The following is a 22,901-nucleotide window of genomic DNA, read 5'->3' on the forward strand; positions in this document are numbered from 1 at the left end:
GCCTGATTACTTCTTAAAGTTTCTATTTTCTAATGCAATCACATAGAAGTTAGGAAAACACAGAATTTTGAAGACATAAATACCCAGTCCATTGCAGTGTATATAATGCTCTATGAATGTTGCCTGGTACATATGAAATGATACCTATCTCCATATCTTATTATTCATGTCACTTTGCCATTTTTATTTTCAGGATATTCAGCCTGATAAAGAAATCGTTGTGGACATGATAATGTTCCTCTGGCAGAAATGCAAATTTGGAATTCAACGGCTCAATATACCAAAAAACGACTATGCAAAATTCACCCAGAAAATCAGTTCTAATAAAGTATTCTTTTTTCTTTTATTTTTTAATTATTTCTAATTTAAGTTGAGATGAATATTTCAAATCTGTTTTCCCATTTATCTACTCATATCACTACAGCTCTTTATATGTGGTACATTTTTGTGTGTGTGTGGGAGGGGGGGAGTAGGTGGAAGATTTGAGCCACATCCTATGGTGCTCAATGGTTACTCCTGGTTCTGTACTCAGGAATTACTCCTGGCGATGCTCAGGGGACCATATGGGGTGCTGTGGGTCAAACCTGGATCAGTTGCACGCAAGGCAAATGCCCTACTCCCTGTACTATTTCCAGCCCCTTGTATGTGATACTGAGTGAGAGTTGTAAGTGTAGGTCTTGAACTTTTGTTCCAATTTAGCTTCAGGGAGCGGGGAATATTTCAGATTTTAAAGTTAGCAATAAATGTAGTATACCTGAGGTCACATGAGTGTGAATAAATTCATTAAGATGGTTAAAACTCGAAACTACAAAGAAATAAGCAAAGACTTTCAGATTTATTTTTCCTTGCAATAATATATAAACTATTTCTATGGAGCTCTCATGGAAAGGAGAAAGTTGCACAGGAGAACAGTATATGTGGGAAACTTAGGAAAAAATATTTCAATAACAATGTAATCCCCTGTGATTCTGAGATCTCCTAAGATGAACTATTTTAGGATGCCTTCCCTGATTGTATCATGTACTCTGAAAAGTAATGATTTGGGCACATAAATACTGTTTTCTTATTTTAACTTGCAAAGTGAAATGATAATTTTATGTACTAAGCTTTAGGGATATGCACATAAAAAGCAGGTCCAAGTGTGGAGTCTGAAACATCTTCTTTCCCCACTATTTTAGAAGATCTAGATAACAGCTGCCTAAGGAGGATGAGAACTGGGGACTGGAGCAATAGCACAGAGGGTAGAGTGTTTGCCTTGCACACAGCCGATCCGGGTTCGATTCCCAGCATCCCATATAGTAAGCAAAGCACTGCTAGGAGTAATTCCTGAGTGCAGAACCAGGAGTAAACCCCTGTGCATTGCCAGGTGTGATCCCTGCAAAAAAAAAAGCAATAAAAGAGGATGAGAATTTTGAGAAGATAATTGTCACTGATCTATACTATTAATGTTAACAATTTTCCATGATGACTATGGATATGAGGCTATGAAATTAAATGAATTTATGGAAGCATTCTGATATATCTTATTAGTATCAAAAGTCTTCATATTATTTTATAGTTAAGAAGCACTAATATGGAGAGAGATGCCTGTAATCCTTTCATAGGATTAGAAGGTAGTGACTTCTATGAAGTACTAAGTTTTAGAAAGTGTAACTCTCATAATGTGTAATATGTTGTGAATTGATTTTGCTGCATGTTTTTTTTTTTTAGTGGATTTATCTTCTGTGGCAGATCAATGAAGTAATTCAATGCTACAGAATGGAGGACATTGACATCGTGATGGTGGCAGAAGTCACATTACGGATTAGTGAAATATTGGAGTTTTTAGGAAACCCCCAAAGAAGGTTTAAAAAGTCTCTAGGTAAGATATTGGATGAAAAAAATATAGATGGTTAATGGGCATGTGAAGGTATTTAAGCTTAATTTAGAAAACAGGATAACTTTTCCTAATGGAAAATACACATTTGAGTCTTGTGACTCACTGCAGATTTTTTTTTTTTTAGTCTACACACCATGGTGCTCAGGGCTTACTCCTGTCTCTGTGCTCAGGGATCACTCCTAGTGGGCTTGGGGGACCATACATGGTCCTGGGAATTGAATTTAGGTCAACTGCATGCAAGGTGCGTGCAACTGCATCCACCACACTCTCATACAGCAGGAGTCAATACGTGAACACATGTTGGATGGATCAAATTCCCTCTACCTTTTTAATTGTTTTCTTAGCCAAATCTGACTGTGCTCAGAGATGACTCGTGGCTCTGTGCTCAGAGATCACTGCTTGAGGGAAGCATATGTAGTGCCAGGGATTGATCTGGATCAGCTAGTGCAAGACAAGTGCCTTGCCTACTGTTCTATCTCTCCACCCCCATCTTTCTACATTTTATTTCCTTTCTAAATCTCTCTTCTCTTCTGATCCCTTTCTTTTAAATTTATTTTTCCTTCATTGGTTCTTTTTCTCTTCGTTTTCCTCTTCTTTTTGTCCTCATTTTTTTAATCCACTTCCCCTTTTTTCCTGTCCCTACCATTTTCTGCTACCTTTTCTCCTTCCAGGTGCCTTCACTGAAAGGACAGCTTTCTGCTAAGACCTTTTGCTATTCTTCTTGTGGTTGAATCCCTGAACTCTCAGAATTAGGTGGCACATACAGAAAAGGAGGTGGCAGACTGGGGATTCAGTGCAGGGTTAGGGTGTATGGAAGATCACATGTTTTCTCGAGCATCCTTGGGGATGGCCCTGGAGGCCTCTGAGCGTTGCAAGGACCAGGTAGTCCCTGCACCACAGTACCTGAGCAGTATTGCCTGCGTCCCTCACAGTGAACTGTGCCCAATTAAAAGTGAACCCTGGGTAAACCCTCTGTGTTGCTTTGGAAAATGAGGTGGAGATTTTATGGTAGTTGTTTATCTTTCTATATCCGCTCAAGTAACCAAATATTAGGGCACTTGGGAGACTTAAAAGTAAGTCTCTGGATTTGTCTGTATCTTTGTGTTTCTTCTGGTAGTTTGTTCTAGAGGCTTGCATAAACTCAAGTGATCTTTTGTGAAAAAGAATTTTTGCCAATTTTTTTGATAAGAACATTACAAAGGTGGTGATATTTACTCTGGAAGCATTTAATGCCTTGTTATCCACTTTTTTGTGAAGTAAGAATTTTCAGTGAGTTTCAGGTGCTGTCAACCTGAACGAACCTTGGTTCATTCTGCCAGAAGTTGTGTCTGAGATAAGGAATTGAGTGAAGTGTTTTATTTAGGATTTTATCTGGAAAAGCATGGTTGAAGAAGTGGGAAAGAGAAGAACAGAAAGCCATGCAGAATATAGTAAGTTCATGAGAAGCACAGTTATTGGTTGAGGGCTTATTCCAGTGACGGACCTTTTGGCACCCATAGCAGAGAAATGGGCCTTAGAGAACTGGGAGGTTGGATTACTGCTAGAAAGCTTCCAGATGAGTGAGACTGACAAGCCAGAAAGGTCATCTAACTTCTGTTATTTCTTCTACTTTTATTACATTGAGTTCTTCAGTTAAGTGACTTGGTGATGTTTGATTGTATGGTGGACATTTCATTTGCTACATATTTTGTAGAAGTACTTTAATAGTTTTTTAAAAAATTTTTTCAGAAAAGATGTATGCTTGTATTTGCCAGGAGCATGAAAAAACAATTACTCCCAAGACCTCTTTATACTGTTTGAAATTCTTTGAATTACCTGCTACTGGGAACCAAACGACCCAATATTTAATTAAAAAAATAATCAAGAGCTGGAAAAAAGCTTCTCAGATTGGAATATCTGGAGAGCTTTTTGTATTTGTATTGGAAGGCCCAAGTTAAATCCCTGGTACTTCATGGTACATTGCTAGGAGAGACCCCTAAGCAGTGAACTGGGAGTAGCTCTAGCATTTTTTGGGTGTGGCCCCAAACCAAACAACAAAACATTTTGAACTATTGTTTAATTCTACTCTTTGATCTATTTTTTTTCCTAGTTGATTAGGGAGATCATTGTTTTATACTGTTTAATTATAAATGGGTCAAGTGTAATTTATTGTACTTATTCTTTATTTTTTTCTTAAATAATCGATATTGGAACACAATTCATTTATAAATATGAAAACTTCTACATTTATATATTGAGGGGTTGTTCTCATTTAGGTATCTAGATACTTATTACTTTTCCAGTTGTTTACATCACCTTATTGGCATACCAAGCAAAAAGCACAGTAATTTTTGCATAATAATCATGTTATTTTGCTTCATAGATGCTTATAGGCTTTTATTGTTTATTTTGAATTCTGAATAAATAGGAAGCTAACATTGTCACATGAATAAATTTAGTGCTTTTATTCTTCAGAATCATTTTATCTGATATTTGTTCAAATTCATTAGGCTTCTACACTTATTTTATGACTATTTTTTGTGGATTTATATATATATACACATATGTATTATATTATATATTTACTTTACTTATAATATACATATCTATATATAAATATATATGTATATTATATATGTACTATATATAACATACATGTATCTATATATAGAGAGAGACAGTGTAGTATCTTTTTCCATAATATTATCTTGTTGCAATAAAGGTATCATGAATTATTGATTTGACTTGTTGCGTTGTAAGATGACTTTAAATTATAATAAGGTAAAATTTAATAAGGTAAAATTTAACTAGTTGAAGGAACAATTTATTATAACTGTTGAATTATTGTAGTCAGTTTATTACAAGTGTTGAAATCTTCTTAATTTAATACCTAATTTAAAAAGATAACCAATTTAGCACAACTTTTTGATTCATGACTTTTTATTTTTTCTCTTTTCCCCCCATCCTTTCTTATTTTCCTTCCTCTTACTTTCTCTTCTTTTCCTCCTTTGTTTCCTTTCTCCCTTCTCTTTTTCATGCATATCTACAGAAAAAAGGATAGAGGAATTCCTTAGGACTCCAAAAGGGAGTCCAGAAATTCTTCCAATATTAAAGGTATTATACATAGTTTATAAAATGCAATTAAAAAAGTTCTAACTTTCAAATAATATTAAAAATCTAAGTGTGTAATAGTTAATTATAGAAATAATTTTGAGTCTATAGCCATACCACTCTGAACGTGCCAAATCTTGTCTGATCTCAAGAGCTAAGCAGAGTCAGACCTGGTTAGTACTTGAATGGGAGAATTAATTTTGAGTATTTAAATTTTGAGAATGTATTACTTTACAAGAATTGAAAACATTTTTCTATGAAAAATAAGCTTTAAATATAGGGAATAAAATTAAAAAAATTTAATGGGGCTCCTATAGACCTGGACTCCAGGGTAAAAAAAGAAAATATTATGATGAATTCCATTTCTCCATCTGTTAGCTTAAGAAACAAGACATTGCTAATAAAAATTGAAACTTAGATTTTCCATTTATGTTGCCTTTCCCAGTCTAGGAATAACTCCTGTCCTGAATTTATAGTGGTTCTAAGTTCCAGGCATTTTAGTACCTTTATGACATATATGCTTTTCTAGGGTAGGGCTGGAGCGATAGCACAGCGTGTAGGGCTTTTGCCGTGCACGCGGCTGACCTGGCTGACCCAGGTTCGATTCCTCTGCCCCTCTCAGAGAGCCAGGCAAACTACCCAGAGTATTTTGCCCACAAGGCAAAGTGTGGCAAGCTACCTGTGATGTATTTGATATGCCAAACACAGTAACAAGTGTCACAATGGAGACATTACTGGGCCTGCTCGAGCAAATCGATGAACAACGGGAGGACAGTGACAGTGACAGAGTGGATTAATTTAACAATTATATAGTTTCCACTGTGTGTTCTGTTCCTGACTCAGCATTGTGAATGTGAGTTTCTCAGTTTGATGTGATCACAACGATCATTTTCACTTCTAACTCAAACTTGCTCAAAGTTATACAGTAAGTGGATTTGAACTTAGTGGATTCACATTTATTAATAGTGTCACATTTAATAATATCAAATACACTTAGAAGTAGATCATTGTTGGTATTAATTAGATTACTTAAATTTGTTTTTTGATATTAAATTATGTTAAAAGAAGTTTGGAATATTGCATATGATTTTCTCTTTTTATTTTCTTTTTTGTTTATAAAATTACTTCAGAAAAAACCCATAGAACAATTATTTTTGGCTTATACACTTCTTGACAAAACAATTAATGGAATAAATTTACATTGCATGTTAACTAACCTGTCCAATGGATCATCAGCAATTGACCACTGCTATACCAAGGTAAGAATGGGAAAATCTTACATTTGATAAAAGTTTTAACTTCATTAGCAAGCAAACTGGCCTTGCAGATCGATATGCAAGGCATGAAATATGATTACTCTATTCTCATAAGTCAGAAATATATTCCCCCTTTTTAGGATGAAATCAAGAAGAGTGAGGATCTTTGAATTTATTATTGAAGAGACCATTGATTAATTAAAAAATTAGACTTATTCATACATAAAACAGATTGCAAAGGGTTGATATGTGAGCAGAATTTAATGACTAAGTGTAAATGATAACTTGAATAAAAATAATAGGATAGTTACTTCTAGTGTGTTTTGACAACTGTATTTAAAATTTTTAATTTCTTTCTTTTTACTTTTCTTCAACCAAAGTACCCCCATGCTGATGGAGACATTTACAAACCAGTTACAACAAATACTTTCATTATGGATTTGCATCTTGAACTAATTCGAGCTCAGCATCGAATAGCCACTTTGCTCCTTGATAAATTGAATGGTAATATTTCTGAAAGTTTATTCTGAATCAGTTTAAGACAAGTTAAAAAACATACATAAATATAAAACATATGTATTATGTATGTGTTTATAATTTTATAATAATTTATAAAATGATAGATTATATAATATGTATTATACATAATATATTTTTGTAATTTTATAATAATGTATAAATTATATTCTTGTTTCCCAGATAGATTTTATTATTTTCTTATTTATTTAATTAATATAAAGATTATTTCATTATTTCTTCATACTTTGTACAGAAACTCAGCATACTTCTAAAAAAATTTAATTATGTTCGAGTTACAGTGATTATATTTTGTTAATTTAGTCAAACAAACATTTTTTGAGCACTGTATAAGATAGGGGAACCATACTTAATTTGCTACAAACAAGGTACAGTCTCTAATTTTAAGTTTCTAGGTAAGTCAGCTTTGATTATTGAGGTGAATAAAATCCATATAAATGTACTCAATATTATCAGGCACATATAAAAGAAATGCCTATATTACACAGAAAGTCAGGAATAGCTTTAAGGAAATGATGATAGCTGACTTACAAATCTGGCAAGTGTTATATTTATGAAGATGTAAAATTGGGAGCAATTGTTTTGTGAAGTGAAGACATTACTATGAATGATTGTATTGTAAAATTTAAAATCTGTGAGAATTTTCTTGTGAGTAGAGTAAAGAGCACACATGGGAGAATGACTGGCAGATAGACCTAGACAGGTAGATCACTTATGTCTTGAAAGGGGCTTATCTCTTATCCTGAAAACTACTGAAAAACTTAGAAAGGTATCTTTTGACAGCAGCATCTGAGTATAGATGAGTGGACTTATTTTTTTTCTTTAATTGCTAGGTAAAGAGACAAAAACATAAACAAAAATTTGCCAGTGGTAATCATGAATAACAAATTTACTTGACTTTCAAAATAGAATTGAACATAGGTTTAAAAAAGGGTTATATGCAAGATTTAATTTTTATAGTCAAGTTACTTATGGCTTACTGCTTATATAACAGTAATGTCTAATGATTTTTCCAGTAGCTAGACAGTTAAATCCACCAACTGCCCCTTTCTCCCCCCACGCCGTGTAATTCCATCAACAGCCAAAATTCAGAGACTATAAGACCAAGTTCCGGAATCGCGAGGCTGCAAATGTGGCCGCATGACCTCTTATTATCTAGTTCTCGCTCTCAGAGAACCCAACACACTACTGAGAGTATCCTGCCCACATGGCAGAGTCCGGCAAGCTCCCCGTGGCGTATTTGAGATGCCAAAACCTAGTAACGATGATGGGTCTCATTCCCCTGACCCTGAAAGAGCCTCCAATGTGGCACTTGCTAAACTCTCAGGGCTAGGACGAATGGAGACGTTACTGGTGCCTGCTCAAGGAAATCGATGAACAATGGGATGACAGTGATACAGTGAATGAATGTCTAATGATATTTTATATTGTATAACTATTATTTTCCCATTTAAAAATTACTGATCACTATAAAATGAAACTGTAACTTATATGACTCTTATGTCTATCTAAATTATATTCAGGGGGCTGGAGTGATAGTCCTGTGGGTAGGGCACTTGCCTTGCATGCATTCGACTTGGATTTGATCCTCAGTCTCCCATATGGTCCCCTGAGCACCACCAGAAGTAATTCTTGAGTGCAGAGCTAGAAGTAATCTTTTTATTTTTATTTTTTTATTGAATCACTGTGAGATATAGTTATAAAGCTTTCATGTTTGAGTTTTAGTCATACAATGGCTGAACATCCATCCTTCCACCAGTGCACATTTTCCACCACCAGTGTCCCAAGTATACCTCCCCATCCCAACCCTCCTTATGCCTCTGTGGCAGACAATTTCCCCATACTATTTCTCTACTTTTGGGCATTATGCTTTGCAATATAGATACTGAGAGGTTATCACATTTGGTCCTTTATCTACTTTTAGCACACATCTCCCATCCTGAATGATCCCTACAACCATCATTGACTTAGTGATTCCTTTCCTTCTCTATTCCAGCTTCCTAGAAATAACTCTTGAGCATTGCCAGGTGTGTCCCAAAACAAAAGAAAAATAAAGAAGATAGTAAAGTGTATAAGGCAATTGCCTTGCATGCCATTGACTTAGATTCAGTCTCCAACATTGCATATGATCCCCAAACAACACCAGGAGTGGTCCCTGAGTACAGAGCCAGGAATAATCCCTGAGCATTGCCAGGTGTGACACCCTTCAAAAAATAACTGAAAACCCCAACAAATTTCATTCAGATGTCATATCTTCCATACTGCTAAGTATAATTAATCAAATGTTAGTTAATTATGTTTTGAGTGTAAGTCCTTTTCAATTTATTAAGCTATGTTTGGCATAAAATGTCATGTTGATTTGATCTACATCTGATACTGTATTACTAATTATAATCATCTGCTGTTTACTAGAGCCCAGAGCTTATATTATAGAAGTTTGTGCCCTTTGACCAATATCTCCCTACTTTCCCAAATCATAGCAACTGTTACTCAACATAGTTACTCAACAGTGTTTCTATGAGTTGATCATTGTATGTTTTTAGATTTTACAAATAAGTGACACAGTATTTATCCTTCTCTATCTTTCTAGCTACCGAGAGTATTCGATATGCCAGACACAGTAACAACAAAGCCTCCAATGGAGACATTACTGGGCCCGCTCGAGCAAATCGACGATCAACGGGAGGGCCTTTACTTTACTTTACTTTTATCTAACTTATTCAATGTAGCATATTGTCTTTTCTGCAATCCTTTTATATTTATATTGAACATTGAAATTGTTTTAAAACCTTGTCCTCAAAAGATCAGGTAGCTAGACAGTTAATATAAAATATCATTAGACAGGTAGATCACTTATGTCTTGAAAGGGGCTTATCTCTTATCCTGAAAACTACTGAAAAACGTAGAAAGGCATCTTTTGACAGCAGCACCTGAGTATAGATGAGTGGACTTATTTTTTTCTTTAATTGCTAGGTAAAGAGACAAAAACATAAACAAAAATTTGCCAGTGGTAATCATGAATAACAAATTTACTTGACTTTGTTATTCATATGTAAGAAATAAATAATAAAATAATAAACTAGATCTGAGTCCTTGCATGTAGACTAAGATAATGGTAATGTTTTTTTCTAGCAGGATGAGAAAAATAATCATGAACCAACATTAGGATAATAACCATGAACATTCTTAGTTTGAAGAGTTATTTCAAAATGTGAATGACTTTTTTAATTTAAATTAAAAAGTGAAGCAAGGGAGTTTTTATTGAACAAAATTTACTAAGAAAGACTGATGGGAGAGAAAAGAGGCATACATGTTCAAGAGAATATGGTTCTTCTCCAGAGTAAGAAAAGGCAGAGGCATTCAAGAGAGGACAGGGCTTGGGAGTGCAAGCTGTGAATGACTTTCTTCTGTCAGATTTTCTTTAAGAAAACTAGCCATCACTTTTAACAAGTAGCTATGTTTTCTTCTTTAGTCGATAAAAGGTGTTTTTTACTAATAGATTAAGTAGATCATTTAAATGTCATCCATAAATAATTGAAGATGAAACTACCCTTTGACTTATTATCTATAAAAAACTTAAGTCTGTTGAATGTAATGTAGACTTGGGCCCAAATTTAAATGGAGCTAAAAGTAAAAAGTAAAGGCCCTCCCGTTGATCGTCGATTTGCTCGAGCAGGCCCAGTAACGTCTCCATTGGAGACTTTGTTGTTACTGTGTCTGGCATATCGAATACTCGCGGTAGCTTGCCGGGCTCTCCGAGAGGGGCGGAGGAATCGAACTCGGGTCGGCCATGTTGGCCGCTTGTAAGGTGAACGCCCTACCCGCTGTGCTATAGCTCCAGCCCAATGGAGCTAGTTATTATTATTTTACAGTGTCTTAATATTTTTGATATCTTTGTCTTTATTAACTTCCAACATACCACAGATGATAACTTGTTCTTTCAACCTTGTACACTCCTATCAAACTCCTCATCCCTACATACTGCTTTTGTTATTCTTACTTCAGGACATTGCAACCAATGGTTGCCTGTAGAGACAGGGATATCAAATGATGACTCATCTCATGTATATTGAATGTTTTCTTGTCCTCAGGTATCCCTTCTAGTACACTAGGTACTCAGAATGAATTTGCTTTTCTATGTGTGTTGCTAGCCCCATGAAGAATACATTCACCTTATTCTTTGCCTTTAAAATAACCTTACATCTTTTTATTGTGATATAGTGAGATACACAGTTACAAAGTTGTTCATGATTTCATGATTGGGTTTCAGTCACATAATGCTCCAACACCTTTTCCTTTACCAGAGTACACTTTCCACCAGAAATTTTACACCTTTTAAGGATGTCTGTAGACATCATTTCACCAATCATTTACTATCCTATGGTGTCTTCTATACATTAGCACACATAGTTAACCCCCACAAAAGGAGTTTATTGTAAGGTTACTATGGACATTTACTAAGGATGTCTGTAGATATCATTTCACTTATCAGTTACCACCCCATAGTGACATGTATCAGTGCACATAGTTAGCCTACCCCCCACATGCCCTTACCCTGCTCCCCTCCCCCCGCAGAGGAGTTTATGGTACATCCTTTGATGTACAGAGACAAATATCATTAGGACTCTTAGGACCAGGCCTGAAAAATAAGAAATCAGTGAAGCAGTTACCATCTCTCAGACCCAGCATAGCTTTATCCTTTCTTCCCATTTATATTCCTCCATTCCTGGGAGGATAAAGGTCCTTGGTCATCAGTTTCACTTATACTCCAGGACCTCTCTCCTTGTTCACAATCAACTGGTAATAATTTGTGTGTTAGCTTAAAATCTTGAGGTATTTTCAATTTTATCAATCACAAGCAGAGGAAAGTGGAGGCCTTCACGTGACGCCCAGAGCTCTGAAGGAACCATGGATAAAGCATTTTCTATGAAAAGGGCAGGATTTTGGCAATTGATTAGTATCTAGACCTATCATTTATTCTTTATGAAGAAGGACTTTGAACAAAAATACTTTTCATTTATTTGTCAACCTTCATTATTTTATTTAAGATTATATAGAAAATAATTTTTTTATGATTTAAAAAGTCTTACATTCCATATATAAATACAGTAAATAGGTGTATTTGATAATAAAACTACTTAAATAGTTGTTTGAATTTTTTTATTACTGAAATATAAAATTTTATAGTTGTTCTTTAATGTTAAGAAATGCCTTCTTTCTTGGACATAAATGTAATTGTAATGAAAATTTCCTTGTCAGTTTTACAGATTCCAGAAGTTAGCGAAAACGTACCTACCAGAGCTCCAGAGAAGCTAAAACAATCCAAAAACCCTGATTGTTTTACAGGTAATTAAAACTGGGACAATCTGTATTTCTAAAACTTGTAAGGATAATTTTAATGCCTTTTTGGTAAAATATTTCATTTCTTTTATTTTTTTTCAGAATTAACTGTAATGAATAAAATAAGGAAGAATAAGATATCCAAAGCAATTTTCTTGATTCAGAAAGCTCTTTTAATATTTGAGAAAGATGCAACTTGCATATTTTCACAAGAATTTTTAATGGTAATAATATTTTATTTCTCATTTAGTTCTGACATTTTCTTGTTGAAATGAATTATTTGATTTCATTGCAAAAAGCCTGTTTTCCTTAACAATATATTATGGAATTTCAGATTAATTGCATTTAGTCTTAGAAGAATAGTTCTGAGCAGGAAGATTTAGTTGATATCACTAGTTCTGAAGTCTCCTGATATGAGAGTCACTCACTGTATTCTCATTCTTTAGCAGTGAGCTACATTGGAGAGCCAAATAAAATATGGAGAAATTGGAGAGGGAAATTCTAGACCTTAAATGGTTATTTCAATGTAATACATCAGTTTTTATGGAATTGATGCAGAGATAGTCTTTTAGTTAAGAAACTTTCAGATGTGACTAATTTATTGACTTCATTGTTGTCTCATTTTACGTTCAACATTCTTTGATCTTGCACATTCATTATTTGTTGCTTATAGAATTTAAATTACTGAGGGAAGTCATATTTCAAGTTACAGGATTTTTTAATATTTTGCCCTGATGCCACAAAAGTTTGAGTGTTTTGGCTCAGTGAGTGACATGTTGCAAGTGACTTGGCTGTTATGATAAAGAGTAACATAAAGTATTTGTATGTTAGTAAGAGGATACAAAGTAAAGGGGCATTCAAGAGTGAAAACCTAGTATATTCATATGCTGGACAGAAAGAGCCAGAAATAAAAGGGTATTTAAACATATGATAGAGCTGAGCAGGCAAAGCAGAATTCTGTAGAAGAGGGAAGGGAATGAGATTGAAAGCACAGGGGAAAGGATCCATCTCTATTAGAGTGTGGGCTGCAGGGCAAATGTCATCCTTTGATAAAGAAGGGAAGGGAAAGCAGGTATGTGTAGGTTTAAAAATAAGCGTTGTTATGGCTGAGAAAATTGAGCTGATGCATTCTTGAATCAACCCTTTGATAAAAGTAGGGAACAAAGATTGCTACCAACAGTGGAGAATTAGCAGAATAAAGACCATGGAGAGAGGAGAGGAATGAAAGAGGTAACTCCAAATAGGCTAGGGTTAGGGTTAAGGATGTGTAGGTTTAGGTGGAGAGTATTGGGGGTTTCTCATATGGTGCGCACTCCCCTGATCCATATTTTTCTTCTTGTCACTCAGATGGGAACATCTCAGAGGTGTAGGAAGTCTGTAGTGTGAATATTATTCCTGTTCTTTATTTCTTACATGAAGCAATTTTAACTTCAGAAATATTGTAAATATATTGTTTTCTCAGGAGAGATTGGTGAGGTACATTTAGAGTTGGGCAGATAGTATAGCTAAGGAGCTTGCCTGGCATGCAAAGCACTGCCAAGACTGAACCCAGAGTGCGGAGCCAGGAATAAGTTCTGCAGGCGTAGTCCACAAAAGGAAAAAAATCAAACACAGCCCCAAACAAAATCAGCAGCAACAGCAACACCAACAAAAAACCAACAAAGAAAATCATAATAGTGACATTACTTAAACTTGATTTATCATTGGTTTACAATACTTTGGAATTTAAGGGGTAGAGTGTCACAGCCCTAGAGGTCTATAATACTCACTATGTCCAGTACCCAAATTCCAGTACTGTCCCACCATCAGAATGACACCTCTTTCCCCCGGTAATCAGCATTATTTTCATTAAGTCTATGAGTTTTTAAAAATTTTTTTTTGTAGAGGATTTACTTTTAATGAGTATCCCTCCACAAGGATTTTCACCAACGGGAATATGTTGAATATTTATTGAGAAATCATGAAATTTTTTATAACCATCTCAGCTCCTCAGTGCAATTTTTTAAAAAAAATTTAAGTGTTATGGTTTAATGATCAGTATTCAGGGAATACTCATAAACAATGATGTGATGGTTCACATAATTGCCAAAGTTTCTTTCCTTAAAGAAGACAAATAAATTTTTTCCCTGGGCAATCATCTTTAGTAGGCTACATTATAAAATATTTTACATTATCATGATTCTATAATAAAATTATTCCCAAATCAGTCATTGATGTGTCACCTGATACTACAAAGAGGTTTAAAAAGCCTACTTAAAAAAACACAAGCCTCTTAAATAATTTATACTGTTTAAGTTTTTCAGTTTCCTGACCTTGTGGATTTTGATAATCTCATTAGGTATTTGTTTTATTTAAATAAATTAAATTGTCACAGATGAGGAATAAACTTTTGATAATGACTTGTTAGCTTTCCAAATAAGACAGCTAGTTTTTTGGGGGGGTTGATTATTTGCATTTGTTTTCCCCATTGCCTGACATGGTTATTTGACTTGTGGAAGAGCATATTGACTTTTTTACACATTATGTTATAGATTTACTTAAATGGCTTGCACCTTGATCCAGTCTGAGATGACTGCGATCTCTCTTTGATTAAGCAGAGCAATCATCAAGGGCCCTAGGAGTACTGCTCTTAGTCCAGTACTTCTTATTTTTTTGAAAACTGGATGGTGACTTTGGGGTCCAGAGGCATCTCTATGGCTTATTGTTCTGTGTTGCTCTCTTTTGAGAGATTTATTTGGGAGACTCTGGATCATGGCCGTTAATGAGCTATATGGTACCAGAGGCAGTTCCTGGGTGTGACTGCCAGGCTACTGGAAACACAGGAAGATGGGGGAAGGTCGCCCATTCCTAGCTCCATGCAAGCCTGGAGATTTCAGTCCTAAGTCCTGTATACCTGGATCTTTTAGTAGTTTTACTCATGGATGAGGATCCTCTGAGCCTTTGGAGATCAGCTGGGAGTTCTGGAGGTTTTCGACTGCCAGGACTCTGCTGGGGTGGGAAGAGGAGCTCATCTGTCCCCCTCTGGGTTGCCCCAGGTGAGACAGCTTGGCACAGGATCTGGAGGCATTTCTATGGTGTATCCAGTCCAGTACTTCTGAACCATTTTCTCAACCTTTTAACATTTTTGCAGATGTGATTTCTCACTTAGAAGAGGCAGGGTGCCTATGAACAAGTGGTAAGGGCAGGATTGTTTGGTGTTTTTTTCTGCCTACCATTCACTTCTCTTGGACATCACCTTCGGAGGAATTTTTTTCCCCATTAGACATGACCCTAGGTTTTTCCAGGGACTGTCTTCTTTTCTAGCCAAAAGAAGGACAGTTATGCCAGGCAGGCCAATTAGTTATCTAATTCTTGGTCAGAGGGACAAAATGAATAAAACTTGTTGACATCTGTTCATTCCAGTGCCTATCATCATTTGACCAGAATAGTAGTACTATGTAGACCTTTTTTTACCTCTTCAATCTGTTTTGTGCCAAGCATGGCTTTCATGCTGCCTCTCGAAAGAATACTATCAGATGCACCTAATTTCTCATCATAATCCTATTTGTTGGAACCCAAGTTAATTAACAATTGAGATGATGTTAGCAGTTTCCAAATTAGTAATTGTGATTCAACTCTAAGTACTTGGGGTTAGCAGACTAAATTAAAAATGAAAACTTTATTTAAACACTATGGTTTAGAAAGTTGTTCATTGTACAGTTGTTTCAGGCATTTGTTGTTCTAACACCAATTCTACCACTAGTGTGACATTTATTTCACCAATGACCCTGGTTTCCCACTCATCCCCCCAAGTCTGCCCTCTTAGCAGGCACAAAGTAATCTGTTTTCTTTTTTTTTTTTTTCCCTTTATTTTATTTTATTTTTTTTTAAAGTTGTAGATTTACAATTTTTTGTGCTTTGGTTTCAATTATACAATGATCAGATACCCATCCCTCCACCAGTGCCCATTTTCCACCACCATGGATAATTTCTATTGATTGTGACAACAAAATGGCAAATGGAATTATCAAAAAATAGTTCAGTGAGAGAAAATTTGTGAAAATTGTTTTATTTCATAATGGGGTTTTATATTAAAGTCATTGTCTGAACTGATTTACTGATCTGTTTGTTGCTAGTTGAGACTTCTGTATTATTTTTGTTTGTTTTGTTTATTGAGCTTAGTTGGCTTCTTTACTACTTTCCCATCTAAAGCTCCAGCAGTTACACCCACTTACCGCAGCTGCTACCATGTAAACAATGGCCCAGCTTCGTGACTAATCTGGGAAGAAAAACTAAACCAAGCCATGCAACTCATCAGTATATCAGTATTCAGCCTGAAAACTCTGGGGTCCTCCTGGAGAGGAGGGCAGGCCAAGAATTGTCCCAGTTCTGCATATTCTGTGGTTCTTGGAGTCATACCTCCATATTCGACAATACTTACAGCCCAGTAGGAGCACAGCAGAGTAAATATTTTTAAAAATGTTATTGACACAATTTAATTCAATGGATCTATTTTAGAACTATTGGAGGAGTATAAGCCACATAAGGATCAAAGAACACAGGAAGTTCAAATAATTCCTGACTTTTAATATTTCTTAAATTTAATCTTGGTATTTTCTAAATATCACTGTTCTGACTATGGGTAGCAATAACTAGATTGCTGAGTATAATTCCTTTTGCTGTTTTATCACATTTTAGTGAAATCATTTTTATACAGGTTTTAGGAAAGAATATATGTGAATGAATAGTTTTTATTGGAAACTAATTTTATACATCTCCTTCCCTTCCATCTCCTTCCCCTTCTCCTCTGTTCCCTTTCTGCTGCGATGACCAGGAGCTCTACTCATGTTTTGTTGTTGTGCACACAGACTTGGGGGTGATACTCACCAGGGGTTACACACTCAGCTCTGGTGCTTCCACACATTCTGGTTTTTGGATTTGTTCGGTTAGGTGTTGCTGTGAGCTCAGATGTGTTTGCTGGGGACAGCACTTTTGGCTGAAGTGCCTTCACAACTTCAGTTGCAGTGCTTGCAGGGGTTTGCATACCTTATTGTGCTGCTGGAATGTGCTTAGAAGAACACTGGAGATTTCACATTCTGGTAGGGTGATGCAGGTGCCAGATGGCAGAGGACTGCTCAGTGCATATCAGTAGCACCAGGAATGACCCCACTACTGCAAGATGGTGCCGCTGCTGCTGAGTCATCCCAGGGTGCCTTTGTGTACTAGTTCTCTCCCTGTGGGCCCTTCACCCTTATCAATTCTTTAAACTTATTACCTGTCTAAAGCTTTTTCTTAAAAAGTATCCCCTCTCTGATTTTGGGCTTCTCTCATGAGGTCATGTTTTAACCTTTGGAACAAAATATTTTAGTATGTTACATACATATGTAATATATATTTTCAAGAATTTTATTTTTAAAGTGTTTTTTTTGAAAACATTTTAAGGGTACTACACTGAAAGCATAATGTAGATTACGTATCATTGTTTCTTTTTATCTTAGCTTTTTATTAAATCCAGATAGTACAGTGATTGTTAGTATAAGGGTCTAGGATATTATTTTTGGTTCTGACACTAACTGAATGACATAAACCAAGTTACTTGTATTCTCTTAAGGTTTATTTTGTAAAATGGGAAATTTGTGGATAATTCAATGAAATGATGCATTTGAAATGCTTAGCACATGGTGCAGATTAGAATCAGTGAGTGTTAGTTGTTATTATTATTTCTACTCCCCATCCTTTCGCCTTAACTGCTTCCCCTTTCCCTGTTCTCCTTTCTTTCTCCACATTTTCTCATCTCCCTTATCTCTCTTGCATGCCCCATGCCTTCTTTCTCTATTTTCTGTTTTAAGAACTCTGGGACTTTTTTTTCTTTTTCTTTCTTTTGTGATTTATACTTTTCTCCGTCAACTACATATTTCTTCTTTTCTCTTCGACAGATCTTACAGATTGTTCTCTGAGGCCACCAGGCTCTACCCAGCAGTGTTTAAAGAGCCTTGTCATGCCAGGGATTGAACTGGGGGGCTTAAGTATGCAAGACATGTACCCTTAAGCCATATCCCTGACCCCTTTGTCTATTTTATTCACTGAAATATTCCTTCCCAAGATTCTTATATATGATTAAATCTACTTATCATCTCCTTTTGAAATGTATGTAATAGTGTTGGGAATCTAGCATATACCTCAGGGAGGTCTGCTAAACAAGTAGTAAACATCTACTTTCTTTTTCCAGTTTTCTGACAGTTGTTTATGTATGTATTAATCTCATCCTTCAGATCGTATTATGTCTTTCCACAAGTGTTTTGCTGCACTGTGGGTGTTAAGCCATTGTCAATTGTATTTAGTGTCAATCTGTTCTCATAAGTACCAAGTAACTTCTAAAAAGACCTCAGTTTCTCTAATGGAAACTCAGTTTTTCTAATAGGTTTCTCTAATTTGCAACTAGACCATCATACTTTGTAATTCAGAACTGCTGTTGCTGGTCTATTGCAGTAGAAGCCACTAATGAGAAAACATTCAGAAAGTTCCTTGTGCATCCCCATAAAAAACTGCTTTCGCTGAGGTTCCTTGCTTGACACTTTCTTGGTGACTGTAAAGACTAATTTCTTCTTTCAAGGTTAGCAAATTCCTAATATGACAGGTAACATGCTAGGCTGTGGAAGAAGAGAATATGGTGTCTCCAATGACCTGATATGTTGTGGAAAACCCACCACTTCTCCACCATCTGCTTAGGGCATTGTTACTGAATTTTCAAATGGGTGTTCCAGAACAGTTTGGTCCTCTAGGGAGCATTGTTGTAGGCATTATTTATGTTCATATGGATGATGGTGCTTATTCTTTCACAGTTGAGTTGCTTTTTTTGGAATTTTTCTTTCTTTTTTTTTTTTTATGTAGGAGTATTAGCACAGTGGTAGGGCGTTCGCCTTACACGCGGCCAACATGGTCGACCCGAGTTCGATTCCTCTGCCCCTCTCGGAGAGCCTGGCAAGCTACCGAGAGTATTCGATATGCCAAACACAGTAACAACAAAGTCTCCAATGGAGACGTTACTGGGCCCGCTCAAGCAAATCGACGATCAACGGGAGGGTCTTTACCTTACCTTACCTTACTGCTATTTATTCAGCCACTGATTTGCTGATTGAATTGGGCATGAACTCCACCTTACTTTTTTTTTCATAGTTTTATTTATTAACCCCAATATACCCCCCTCCCACCCCACCCAATGCCTGTGAGGCAGATGATTTCTACTTAACTCTTCTCTACATTGATTACATTCATCATTTCGACAAAAGATATGCCATTATTGTTTAGAATTCCCCCGCCCCCACAATCAGAATTGCTGAAAAGACATTTTCGTAAAATACTTTGTTTTCTATTGCTCGTTATGAGAATCATATAATGTTGTGTGGCCGCTATTGTGGCCACACAATTTTGAATTTCTACAAAGAGCCAGATAATTTAGAGATTGGTTTCTATGTGTCTGGTGTTATGGCTGTGCCGGAGAGCTGTTCATGAAGGGCAACTCAGGACTTCGGTAGGGTGTGAAGGATGAGCTGGCACCACCCCCCTTCCCATGAGACTGCAGTTGCCCTGTCACTGCCGGCTCATACCTAACTTTCCAATAAGCTCTGAGGCAGTGGCCACCTTGCTGCCAGTGGGAAGAAAAGGCGGAAGGGAGCAACACCTTTTCCTTCCCAGGGAGGCATGGCGCCATAGTTTAACGCATGGTCCATTCACTTTTCTGCCGCAAGCTGTCGGGCTCTAGATTAAGTCCTTTTGCCTCTGGAGCCATGACCATGCCAGAGAGCCGCTTGTGGGGGGCAACTCATGACCTCGGTAGGGCATGAAGGATGAGCCAGTACTGCCCACTTCCCATGAGACTGCAGTTGCCCCATCACTGCTGGCTCATACCTGGCTTTCCAATAAGCTCTGAGGCAGTGGCCACCTTGCTGCCGGGGTGGGGGAAAGGTGGAAGGGAGCAACATCCTTTCCCTCCTGGGGAGGCATGGTGTTGTAGTTTAACGCATGGTCCATTCACTTTTCAGCGCAAGCTGTCGGGCTCTGGATTAAGTCCTTTTGCCCCTGGAGCCATGCCTGTGTATGCAGTCCAGATGCATTTCTGCCAAAAGCTGCTGGGTTTCGAGATTTGTTTTTGAGTCTCTGGGATCGTGGCCATTAATCAGCTTGATCAGGAGCCAGAGAGGCTGTTTGTAGGCGGCGACTCGAGGTCTCGCTGGGATGGGGAAGAAAGGGCCGGTTCCACCCCCATCTGATGAGGTCCCGTGTGTCTCGTCACTGCAGGCCCAAAACTGACTGTCTTGTGGCCTCTGGAGGATGATGGTCACCAGACTCCCAAGGGGAACAGTCCAAGGCACGAAACCTATTCCCACCTGGAGTGGCCCAGCCCCAGTAACCTACTGCAGGAACAGGACGCATTTCTGCCAAAAGCTTTTGGGTTCCGAGATTCGTTTCTGAGTCTCTGGGATTATGGCTGTTAAGCAGTTTGATCAGGAACCAGAGAGGCCATGCCTCCAATTATATAGCTGAGCCAGAGGTGTTTTGTGGGTGTATCTCCCACTTACCTAATTTTTGGCCATTTACTTTCTTGGTAAAATTTACCCCAAGTTTTTGGGGTCTGGCCAAAGGCACAGCAGCAATTTTGGGGTATCTGAAGGCCTGACGGTGCCATCAGGCTGCTGATACACTCGCCTCACAGGTACAGATTGACCTGCTGGCGGCACCATACCCCCTGGAATTTTTCTTTCTTGTTCTTTGTTAGGATTTATTTTCTGGTGACATTTCTTTCTCTTTTATTTCAAGAAAGCACATAGAAAGACTTCTGAATCACTTTGTTTTCTTCTTTTTTTAATTTTTTTTTCTTTTTGCGTCACACCCGGCATTGCACAGGAATAACTCCTGGCACATGCACTCAGGAATTACTCCCAGTGGTGCTCTGGGGACCATATGGGATACTGGAAATTGAACCCGGTTTGGCCGCGAGCAAGGCAAATGCCCTACCTGCTGTGCTATCGCTCCAGCCCCATCCTGAATTTTCTATAGGAGCAATCTTTTTATAGGGGCAGCACTGGGCTGGTGTTCCCTTGAGTGCTGGGGATTGAATATGGCTTTACACATATAGGGTGTGTTCTCTTCCACTTGAGCCATATCCCTGGACCTCTCATCCCTTGCTTATTAATGAAATCTTATTAGCAGCAAGGTGATTCTGCTCACACAGTTTGGATTTTAAGTTAGGTAGCTTTAGAGTTTACCTGAATCCTTTTATAAAATTTGTCTGATTTACTTAAATCAGAGACTCTGTTTTAGACATTCGAAACTTTAATACTTTTATGAATCTATTTGAGTTTGGGCTATGGGATATAAGTTGCTGGGGGCATTTAAAGTTGAAATTAATCAAATTTTGGGAGTATGTGTAGAATTTCCAGGGCGTTTGGATAGTCAAATAAGATGAGGTCAGAAGCAATCTGTGTTAGTATCAGAGTCAGGGAGCTAGTGCTGCTGCTCTAGTTTATAGGTGCTAATCAACATCTAAAGTCTCCAGATTTTTAAGGGATTAGCTTCTTTCCTTGATACTATGTAATTTTTTTAAAAAAAGGCTGATTTGATCTGCTTTTAAAAAATTTTTTTCTTTTTGCTTTTGTTTTTGTTTTTCTGCCACACCGGGCAGTGTTCCGGGCTTACTCCTAGCTCTGTGCTTAGGGATCACTATTAGCTGGATTTGCGGGACTTTATAAGGTCCTGAGGATTGAATCTTGCTTGGCTACATGCAAGGCAAGCATCCTGCCTTCTCTACTATCTCTTATTTTATTCTGTGGCGCAGACAATTCTTAACTTTTCTTTTGTTACTTTGAATCTATCACTTTTTGGATTTTCCATTTTAATTGCAATGTCTTGCTATTTGGGTTCATTTTGTTTTGAACCCTTTGGGCTTTCTGGGTAAATACATATCCCCAGACTGAGGAAATTTCTGGTTCATTCATCAAAAATTCTTCCTTTTACTCTCTTTCCTTTCCTGCTGGAACCTACCTCATGTTAATTTTGTTGTTCTTAATGTAATACTATAAATCTCTTATTTTTTTGCATCATTAAAAAATTGTTTTTTCTTCTTGTGCTTGGAGATTTCCAGGGCTTTTGTCTGCTTCCAGAAATGTGGGTAAATTCCTCCTTTTCTTCATTTATACCTTGCACTATATGAGGTCTAGGAATGAAAGTTCTGAGTAGCTGATCTGAGCAGTGACCAAGGTTCATGCTTGCAAAATTGAATTGTTGCTTATGACTCTGAGTGTGTCTGGGTCTGGATGTCTGCTGGGTATTTGTTGTTACAAGAGCAAGTTATACAGTGGGGTCTGGCACACTCAGGGTTCAGAGTTTCTGGTGTATGAGAGTAGGTATGTGATCAAAGTTTGGTCAGTCTGAGCAGGATAGTAGTAATGCGTACCTAATAATAGTTTTCTGGGGGCTGGAGGGATAGTACAGTAGCAGGTCAGGTGCTTTCCTTACATGAAGTCTACCTGGGTTTGATCCCCAGCATCCTGTATGGATATGGGAACACCACTAGGAATGATCCCTGAGAACAGAGCCAGGGGTAATGCCTATTCACTGTTGGGTGTTTCCCCCTCCAAATCATCCCACAAAACTGATAATAGTTGTTTAAGAGTCCAGCTCCATAGCTACTACTGAGTGGATTGCATTTATCTAGCATCTGACTTAGAAGCTTGTGACTCAAGCCTCTTCAACACTGCACTTCTCTGCATTGCAAGCTGCTCCTCCAAGCTCCTCTTCTTAATTTTAGCATTTTTGCTATA

At 37.1% G+C, this 22,901-nt stretch overlaps 1 protein-coding gene across 1 annotated transcript in view; it reads left to right on the forward strand.

The window, feature by feature from the left end:
* Positions 1–22,901, forward strand: part of CFAP54 (cilia and flagella associated protein 54) — a 363,910-nt gene that overhangs the window by 61,562 nt on the left and 279,447 nt on the right. Inside the window, exons 13-20 of the mRNA XM_056119478.1 lie at positions 194–328; positions 1,711–1,861; positions 3,384–3,407; positions 4,920–4,972; positions 6,100–6,228; positions 6,606–6,729; positions 12,022–12,108; positions 12,205–12,326. Coding sequence (XP_055975453.1) covers positions 194–328; positions 1,711–1,861; positions 3,384–3,407; positions 4,920–4,972; positions 6,100–6,228; positions 6,606–6,729; positions 12,022–12,108; positions 12,205–12,326 — 825 coding nt within the window. The remainder of the gene's footprint in view (positions 1–193; positions 329–1,710; positions 1,862–3,383; positions 3,408–4,919; positions 4,973–6,099; positions 6,229–6,605; positions 6,730–12,021; positions 12,109–12,204; positions 12,327–22,901) is intronic.

The sequence above is a fragment of the Sorex fumeus genome, unplaced genomic scaffold (assembly GCF_029834395.1).
Source record: "Sorex fumeus unplaced genomic scaffold, SorFum_2.1 ptg000003l, whole genome shotgun sequence".
NCBI classification, from domain to species: Eukaryota; Metazoa; Chordata; class Mammalia; order Eulipotyphla; family Soricidae; genus Sorex; species Sorex fumeus.